This window comes from Pseudoliparis swirei, chromosome 17 (assembly GCF_029220125.1).
Source record: "Pseudoliparis swirei isolate HS2019 ecotype Mariana Trench chromosome 17, NWPU_hadal_v1, whole genome shotgun sequence".
Taxonomy (NCBI): domain Eukaryota; kingdom Metazoa; phylum Chordata; class Actinopteri; order Perciformes; family Liparidae; genus Pseudoliparis; species Pseudoliparis swirei.
This window is the reverse complement of record NC_079404.1, coordinates 23657123-23667122: the sequence shown is the minus strand read 5'-3', so window position 1 is coordinate 23667122 and position 10000 is coordinate 23657123. Positions and strand designations below refer to the sequence as shown.

General features: G+C 42.2%; 1 protein-coding gene across 3 annotated transcripts in view; it reads right to left on the bottom strand.

Annotated features, from left to right (window-relative positions):
• slc8a1b (solute carrier family 8 member 1b) overlaps positions 1-10000 on the bottom strand; it is an 87461-nt gene that overhangs the window by 25107 nt on the left and 52354 nt on the right. For all 3 annotated transcript variants that reach the window (XM_056436081.1, XM_056436082.1, XM_056436083.1), the window contains one exon: positions 7032-7141. In XM_056436081.1, the coding sequence (XP_056292056.1) occupies positions 7032-7141 (110 nt within the window). The remainder of the gene's footprint in view (positions 1-7031; positions 7142-10000) is intronic.

Here is a 10000-nt window from a genome sequence, read left to right as displayed (position 1 = left end):
ACATGATGGAGTCTTGTTAGTCTAGATTAGAGACATGATGGAGTCTTGTTAGTCTAGAGACATGATGGAGTCTTGTTAGTCTAGATTAGAGACTTGATGGAGTCTTGTTAGTCTAGATTAGAGACATGATGGAGTCTTGTTGGTCCAGATTAGAGACATGATGGAGTCTTGTTAGTCTAGAGAGATGGAGTCTTGTTAGTCTAGATTAGAGACATGATGGAGTTTTGTTAGTCTAGATTAGAGACATGATGGAGTCTTGTTAGTCTAGAGACATGATGGAGTCTTGTTAGTCTAGATTAGAGACATGATGGAGTCTTGTTAGTCTAGATGAGAGACATGATGGAGTCTTGTTAGTCTAGAGACATGATGGAGTCTTGTTAGTCTAGAGACATGATGGAGTCTTTTTAGTCTAGATTAGAGACATGATGGAGTCTTGTTAGTCTAGAGAGACATGATGGAGTCTTGTTAGTCTAGATTAGAGACATGATGGAGTCTTGTTAGTCTGGAGACATGATGGAGTTTTGTTAGTCTAGATTAGAGACATGATGGAGTCTTGTTAGTCTAGATTAAAGACATGATGGAGTCTTGTTAGTCTAGATTAGAGACATGATGGAGTCTTGTTAGTCTAGTCTAGAGACATGATGGAGTCTTGTTAGTCTAGATTAGAGACATGATGGAGTCTTGTTAGTCTAGAGACATGATGGAGTCTTGTTAGTCTAGATTAAAGACATGATGGAGTCTTGTTAGTCTAGATTAGAGACATGATGGAGTCTTGTTAGTCTAGAGACATGATGGAGTCTTGTTAGTCTAGATTAGAGACATGATGGAGTCTTGTTAGTCTAGAGACATGATGGAGTCTTGTTAGTCTAGATTAGAGACATGATGGAGTCTTGTTAGTCTAGATTAGAGACATGATTGAGTCTTGTTAGTCTAGATTAGAGACATGATGGAGTCTTGTTAGTCTAGATTAGAGACATGATGGAGTCTTGTTAGTCTAGATTAGAGACATGATGGAGTCTTGTTGGTCCAGATTAGAGACATGATGGAGTCTTGTTGGTCCAGATTAGAGACATGATGGATTCTTGTTAGTCTAGATTAGAGACATGATCGAGTCTTGTTAGTCTAAAGACATGATGGAGTCTTGTTAGTCTAGATTAGAGACATGATGGAGTCTTGTTGGTCCAGATTAGAGACATGATGGAGTCTTGTTAGTCTAGATTAGAGACATGATGGAGTCTTGTTAGTCTTTCGGGGTTTCCCAACGGGAGTCTGGCGCTCATGAACACTACCGGGTTCGTCCACAGGGGGCGCCAGAAGCCGAGTCGCTCCTCTTCGTCTCTCCTCTTCGTCTCTTTTCGCTCGAAGACTTCAAACTTTTCGTTTTCTTAACTTTTATATTTGTACCGCACTGCTGGAAACTCTTTTGATTAAATATTGAGTTCTGTTATTCTCTCTCCTCCACACAGAAAGAGTCTATTTGTCTGGATGATACGCGGATCAATACGCATTGACACGTGTGTGTGTGTGAGTGTGTGTGTGAGTGTGTGTGTGAGTGTGAGTGTGAGTGTGAGTGTGTGAGTGTGTGTGTGAGTGTGTGTGTGTGTGTGTGTGTGTGTGAGTGTGTGTGTGTGTGTGTGTGAGTGTGTGTGTGTGAGTGTGTGTGTGTGTGTGTGTGTGTGAGGTGCTTTCACACCATGTCCTGCTTTGATAGTGTTCCAAGATCAACAGAAGTGATGCTAGACGACACGGAGAGAGGAGGAGGAGGATGCGGATGAGGAGGAGGAGGAGGAGGAGGGAGAGGAGTGAGACGAAGGACCGAAGGAGAGGTGGAGGAACGAGGGAAAAGAAAAAGAGAAGGAGCGCCAACAGAGACGAGAGCATTTTTACACCCTGTCGTGTTTGATGGATTCAGGTTCTATCGGAGAGGCAGAGGAAGAGGAGAGGGAACGAGGGAGGAGGAGGAGGAAGAGGAGGGGGGGGGGGATTTCTGCAAACTGTCTTTATAATGAAGACAAAGGGAGGAGAAACGTGTGCACCACGACAAGGAGGAGACGAGCAGATGGGAGGAAGAAGACAGGAGGAGACGCAGACTTTGACAGGGTTGAACAGAACAGCAAGAGAGGAGGAGGAGGAAGAGGAGGAAGAAGAAGGTGTTTTCACACCAGGAGACAGAATAAGAACAGGAGAAGAAAAGACAAGTGCAAGTTTGAACTTGTCTTTTCGGTCCACAGGGAAGGAGAGAAGGAAAGGAATGAGAAGACGATGGTAAATAGGGAGGAGAGGAGATGATGGGGGGGCGGGGGGGGGAGGAGTATACGACCAGAAGGAGGAGAGGAAGGAGAGGAGGAAGACGGCTGGCAGAGGGAAGGGAACAATAATTAAGGAAGAGAGGAAGACACACACACACACACACACTGACTGTCACCCCCAGGACTACCACCTCTTCTTCCACCTTCCTCTCTCCTCCTTCTTCCCGCTCCTTCCTCTTCCTCCTCCTCCTCCTCCCTCCTCCTTCTTCTTCCCTCCTCCACACACGTCACTTTAACATGCACTTTAACTAAAACACACCACTTGAAGCACACACCCAAACACTTCACATTATTTGTTGTCTTTCTGTCGTGTTGATTGTTGTTTGTTTGTCATGTCCAAATGTTGCACCTTCCACCAAAAAAAATTCCTCGTTTGTTTGTGAAAACATTCCTGGCAATAAAACTGTTTCTGATTCTGATTCTGATTCTGATTCTGATTCTGACACACACACACAAACACACAAAGGGAGGATTAGAGGACACAAAGTAGTTCCCTGTTTTCACACACAGGGGCGTACATGTGGTGTGGTGACATGTGTGTGTGTGTGTGTGTGTGTGTGTGTGTGTGTGTGTGTGTGTGTGTGTGTGTGTGTGTGTGTGAGGACATGGGGTCGTCGCCCTCTGCAGGGCGCTCTGTGTTCTCCGCTCTGTTCTCCACCCGGATGCCTGACGGAGGTTCAGTGAACTCTCCTCCACCTCCCTCCACATATAATATGTTATATCAGAATATATAATATCAGAATATGTAATATCAAAATGTTTAATATTATAATATTTAATATTTGAAATATTATTGTTAAAATGTTTGTTATGTGTCAAAACATCTGTTTAGATCTTGAGCACTTTTACATGAATCCCTTCCAGCTGCTTCGGGATTACAACTACAACATATGAATGATCATATTATTCAATTCAATTCAGTTTATTTTGTATATTATATGAATTATGAAAGTAATTCTGAGTTTTGCTTTAAAAAAGAATAATAATAATATGATTTATAAATAATAAATATAGGTGATGTTTCATCTTTGTGTACTTACATATATACACATCCATAAAGGTCTGTTCGGGGTTGATTCAGCCCAGACACAGCTCATTAAAATAAATAAATTAAATAAATTAAATAAATTAAATAAATTAAATAAATTACTAAAAGCACGTTTGTCTGAGTTTGAAGGTTGTTTGCACAGCTTTGTGTCCCATGAGATGAGAGGAGATAGCACACACACACACACACACACACACACAAGCATACACACACGCACACACACGCACACACAAACACAACCAAGGTGTCTTGATTGCACCAATCTGTGTTAAGGTGTTGCGTAACTGGACAACGAGCATTAACGTCCTACACCTTTAAGAGGGAGGAGCTTCATCTGTCGGAGGATTTCAGACTGAAGGGGGTCTTTTATCATAATTTAGACTTTTTGTTATTTGTATCAGGAGACGAGACGAATTATTTAGGAAAGCGTCCTGTGGGAGCCGTGTTTCTCCAAAACATTAATATTTCATGAGCAGTCGGCTCAGAACATTTATTCAGACTTAATGTTTGTTTTTAATGTTTGTTTTGCTCCAGATTATTTTTCACCCGTGTGAAAGACATTTTTTATGTTTTCTCATCCTGCAAAATTTCCATATTTTTTGCTCTTTTTCTGAAACATGCCAAACAATTTGAAAATATTATCCAATTGCTAAAACCAATGACCCGCGTCGTAACGGCAGAAGTTATGAGAGCAACAAACACCTTTACCTTTTTAACCTTCTTCAGAAAAATATAATATATTTCGTCTCAGCTGTTTACATGGCTAAAGAAAATAAATAATACATAATATTCCACTATTATTCCTGTTTAAATGGCTAAAGAAAATAAATAATACATAATATTCCACTATTATTCCTGTGTATATGGCTAAAGAAAAATACATGTTATGTAATATTCCACTATTATTCCTGTTTATATGGATAAAGAAAATAAATAATAAGTAATATTCCACTATTATTCCTGTTTACATGGCTAAATAAAAATAAATAATAGATAATATTTCACTATTATTCCTGTTGATATAGCTAAATAAAAATAAATAATAGATAATATTCCACTATTATTCCTGTTTATATAGCTAAATAAAATAAATAATAAGTACTATTCCACTATTATTCCTGTTTACATGGCTAAATAAAAATAAATAATAGATAATATTCCACTATTATTCCTGTTTATATGGCTAAATAAAATAAATAATAAGTAATATTCCACTTTTATTACTGTTTACATGGCTATAGAAAAATCTGCGTGAAGGCTCAGGGGTCAAACAGGAAGTAGTAAAGTTCAGGCCGACGGGGTGCCGGACGCCCTTCACGGCGTAACCATGCCGACGCTCGAGAACATCATCTCCATATGTCTGTGTTATTGTGCAGTGGGAAGACATTTGTAAACACCAGATGAGAGCGGGGGAGCAGGAGGAAGAGGAGGAGGAGGAAGAGGAGGACAGGTGTGATCCCCACTGAAGAGAAGAGGAAGACAGAACCGAGGGCAGCAGCCGCTCCACTGAATCCTGAATCAACAGCAGAGTTTCTGCCTCTTTGTCCCTCCAGGAATATGAGCTGTTAGCCTCCTGGCCGCGTTGCCAGCCGTGAGGAGCTTATCCCCCTTTGCCAACGTTAAAGTGCTCCCGTCTGAGCCGTCCTATTAGAGGCGTCGCTTAAAGGTCATGTGACTCTGAGACGTCCTCCAACCAGGAACGTCCCCTTTCTGTCTGAGTGACGACCTGTCAATCACACAGTGTTGTCGCTCTATAACTTCTCTATATGTTGCTCTATAACTTCTCTATATGTTGCTCTATAACTTCTTTATATGTGGCTCTATAACTTCTCTATATGTCGCTCTATAACTTCTCTATATGATGATCTATAACTTCTTTATATGTGGCTCTATAACTACTCTATATGTGTATCAAAGATGCTCCATAACTTCTCTATGTTGCCCTATAACTTCTCTATATGTAGCTCTATAACTTCTCTATATGATGATCTATAACTTCTTTATATGTGGCTCTATAACTACTCTATATGTGTATCAAAGACGCTTCATAACTTCTCTATATGTTGCCCTATAACTTCTCTATATGTCGCTCTATAACTTCTCTATATGATGATCTATAACTTAATTATATGTGGCTCTATAACTACTCTATATGTGTATCAAAGACGCTCTATAACTTCTTTATATGTGGCTCTATAACTACTCTATATGTGTATCAAAGACGCTCTATAACTTCTATATATGATGATCTTTAACTTCTTTATATAACTTCTCTATATGTGGCTCTATAACTTCTTTATATGTGGCTCTATAACTTCTCTATATGTCGCTCTATAACTTCTCTATATGATGATCTATAACTTCTCTATATGATGATCTATAACTTCTTTATATGTGGCTCTATAACTACTCTATATGTCGCTCTATAACTACTCAATATGTGTATCAAAGACGCTCTATAACTTCTCTATATGTCGCTCTATAACTACTCAATATGTCGCTCTATAACTTCTCTATATGTCACCCTATAACTACTATATATGTGTATCAAAGGTGCTCTATAACTACTCTATATGTCGCTCTATAACTACTCAATATGTGTATCAAAGACGCTCTATAACTTCTCTATATGTCGCTCTACAACGTATATATATGTCACTCTATAACTACTATGTATGTGTATCAAAGACTATCTATATGATGCTCTAAAATTACTCTATATGTCGCTCTATAACTTATCTATGTCACTCTATAACTATTATATATGTGTCCTCCAACCGGGAACGTCCCCTTTGTCTGAGTGACGACCTGTCAATCACAGTGTTGTCGCTCTATAACGTCTCTATATGTCGCCCTATAACTTCTCTATATGTCGCTCTATAACTTCTCTATATGATGATCTGTAACTTCTTTATATGTGGCTCTATAACTACTCTATATGTGTATCAAAGACACTCTATAACTTCTTTATATGTGGCTCTATAACTACTCTATATGTGTATCAAAGACACTCTATAACTTCTTTATATGTGGCTCTATAACTACTCTATATGTGTATCAAAGACACTCTATAACTTCTTTATATGTGGCTCTATAACTACTCTATATGTGTATCAAAGACGCTCTATAACTACGCTATATGATGATCTATAACTTCTCTATCTGTCGCTCTATAACTTCTCTATATGTCGCTCTATAACTTCTCTATATGATGATCTATAACTTCTCTATATGTGGCTCTATAACTACTCTATATGTGTATCAAAGATGCTCTATAACTTCTCTATATGTCGCTCTATAACTTCTCTATATGTCGCTCTATAACTTCTCTATATGTGGCTCTATAACTACTCTATATGTGTATCAAAGACGCTCTATAACTTCTTTATATGTGGCTCTATAACTACTCTATATGTGTATCAAAGACGCTCTATAACTACGCTATATGATGATCTATAACTTCTCTATATGTCGCTCTATAACTACTCTATATGCGTAGGGGATCGTGTCCGTAAACCCATAAACAAACTGTGTGTTCATGTCTGCACACACACACAGTGGATGTCGTGTGACGGATCGTGTGTGTCGCGTGTCGACGTGCGGTCGGCCTGTTGATTCAGGATTCCCCCCCGATCCCTCACAGAGTGCAGCTCGCGGCTGATTGGCCGTCACACCTGTCCGTTCCTTCCCGCTGCGCCTCCATTGGGGGGTTTGGAGCAGCACGTAGAAGGAGGACTGCTTATTGTACTCCTCCCGGTCTAAGATCCTAATGGTTATGCTCTTCCTGTAAGGGACACACACACACACACACACACACACACATAGAGGGAGGCGGTGAATGCATGCATGGTGAACACATGGCAACGTATGTACACACACATACACACACACACACACACACACGAGGTGGAGGCGTGGTGAGATGAGGTGATCCTGCTGCATGTCCAGGTCGCATCGGGAGGTAGGAGGACTACAGGCTCCTCCCCCTCCGTGTGCATTGGGAACATGCAGCTTCCTGCCATGCGACGGGAGACCCTGGGGGTCAAAGGTCGCCCCCCCGGTCTGACCTTTGGCGTCGCCGCTCTCCACCAGGCGAGGCTCTCCGATCTCCACGTAGAAGGTCTTGTTCTTCTCGTACTCCTCGTCGTCGATTATTCTCACCTTGATGATTTTACTGAGGGAGAGGAAGAGGAGGAGGAGGAGGAAGGAGGAAGAGGAGGAGGGAAAAAGAGAAGGCAGAAAAAAGTGAGGGAAGGACACACCGGAAAGGAGGACAGGAGAGCAGCGGTTGGTTTCCCACGAGCATCTGAAGCTTCTTTAAATGTTGTTATTTAATTTCCCATCGGAGGATCGACCCGATGATTATCAACGAGAATTCTCGTAAAATATATTTATAATATATATATATATAAAAAATAAAATAAAATATACATATATATATATATATTCTTTTTCCAGTTGTTCAGGATTATTCTGTTGATGCTCAGGAGGAACCAGAAATATTCAGCCGAGAACACAAGAGGAGGATTTACTCATCATGAAGATTATTCAGAGGATTCTCTTTCACATTTATTTCAGGAAGAAGAAGAAGAAGAAGGAGAAGAAGGAGAAGGAGAAGAAGAAGAGATTCTGTTGCTGCTGTGTTTACCACCACAGAAGAAGACTCCTCATCTCCGCTCTGAACTCTCTCACGTCCGTCAAAGACCTTCAGCCTGAAGTCAGGTATTTATGTTCTGCTATTGTTCTCTGAACAACAACAACAACAACAACAACAAGCCAGCATGTTGTGTGTCGATGGATAAAACACAAGCCAGGGGTCTGTTGACCGACACTGACAGCCAGGCGCTCCTGTTATCCACCAATCAAACGCTCAGGATGGAGAGAGAGAGAGAGTGTGGTGTGTGTGTGTGTGTGGTGTGTGTGTGTGTGTCTCCAGTCTGGAACAAAACACACATCCTGATCCAGGGCGAAGCTGCTCGTCATCTCCAGCTGGAGGGCAGAACACCTCCCTGCCTCCAGGGGGCGCCCTCGAGCAAGGCAGCCGCCTCAGGTGAGCTGCTCCTTTAAGACCAGCTCATTACAGCGCTGAGGAGTTCACTCCTCCTTCCTCAATGCGTCCTTCTTAACTCCTCAATGCAGGGCTCTCAAGTGTCACGCATTGAGCGTGAGACTCACGCATTTAGGTCTTAAGTCACGCACTCCCGCCACACATCGTATTTCTCACGCTGAAAAAAACTCTCGGCTATTTCATGTTTTAATGTGCCGCAGCGCGCCAACATGAGCTGGCTGCCCTCACCGTGGAGGAATCAAGCGCTCCCCTGAGTTCTGCTGTGAGGAGCCACTTATCAGCCAATCAAAAAAGAGAAATGGGCTACACAATAGACAATCAGAAAAAAACCCGTATCTGTTGTATCTGGGTAAGATTTAATCCAGCAACCAATGAAAATAAAGCATCCAGGAATTGCGCGCGACTGACGAAAATATCCGAAAATTTCGTTCTGGGGGGGGGGGGGGGGGGGCTGATGGAAATGTCACTCTTGCCTGTCTTCAAAACTTGAGAGCCCTGTCAATGCCTTCTTCCTCACTCCTCCTTTCTCCCTCCTCAATGCGTCCTTCCTAACTCATCAATGCCTCCATGCTCACTCCTGTCCTCCTTCCTAACTCCTCACTGGCTTCTTCCTCACTCCTCTGTTCTCCTTCCTTACTCCTTCTTCCTAACTCCTCACTGCCTCCTTCCTCACTACCAACTCTGCAGCTACATTTGACTCTTCTATTGAAGCTCTCACACACACACACACACACACACACACACACACACACACACACACACACACACACACACACACACACACACACACACACACACACACACACACACACACACACACACACACACACACACACAGCTAATAGATATAGTTCATCCACAATGAACTGAACCTCTCCTTCTGACACATAAACACACACACATACACAAACACGTGCGCACACACACGCACACACACGCACAGACACACACAGGTGCACACACACACGGCTGTACAGCACGCTGTCCCATTGCCATGGCAACCAATGTTTGGGTAACCAACAGGGGTGGAGAAGATTGTTTCCAGACCAATAATGTGTGTGTGTGTGTGTGTGTGTGTGTAATGACAAGTGAGTGTGCTGGAGAGAGAAAGGGGTCACAGACTGTACACACACTACTCTGATTTGTGTGTGTCAGAATGTGTGTGTGTGTGTGTGAGAGGAACTATGTGTGAGTGTGTGTGTGTGTGAGGGACTGTGTGTGTGTGTGTGTGCGTGCGTGCGTGTGCGTGCGCGTGTGTGCGTGTGTGTGTGCCAGGTGATGGTTCAGGAACAATACGAGCATGAAATGTGCTGATAGAACACGAGGAGGTGCATTGAATGAGACATGTTGTGTCCTCATTGACTTAGTGGATTCCTTAGTCCCTTCCCTTTGACTTTACACTTTGAACCTTTCACCCTGAACACAACTCTCACGACATCGGTCCTCACAGGGATGGATATACCAGAACACACACACCCTGGCATCACACTCACATGGCATCATTCTCAAATGTGTCACACCAGCATGCCACACACACACACACACACACACACACACACACACACACACACACAC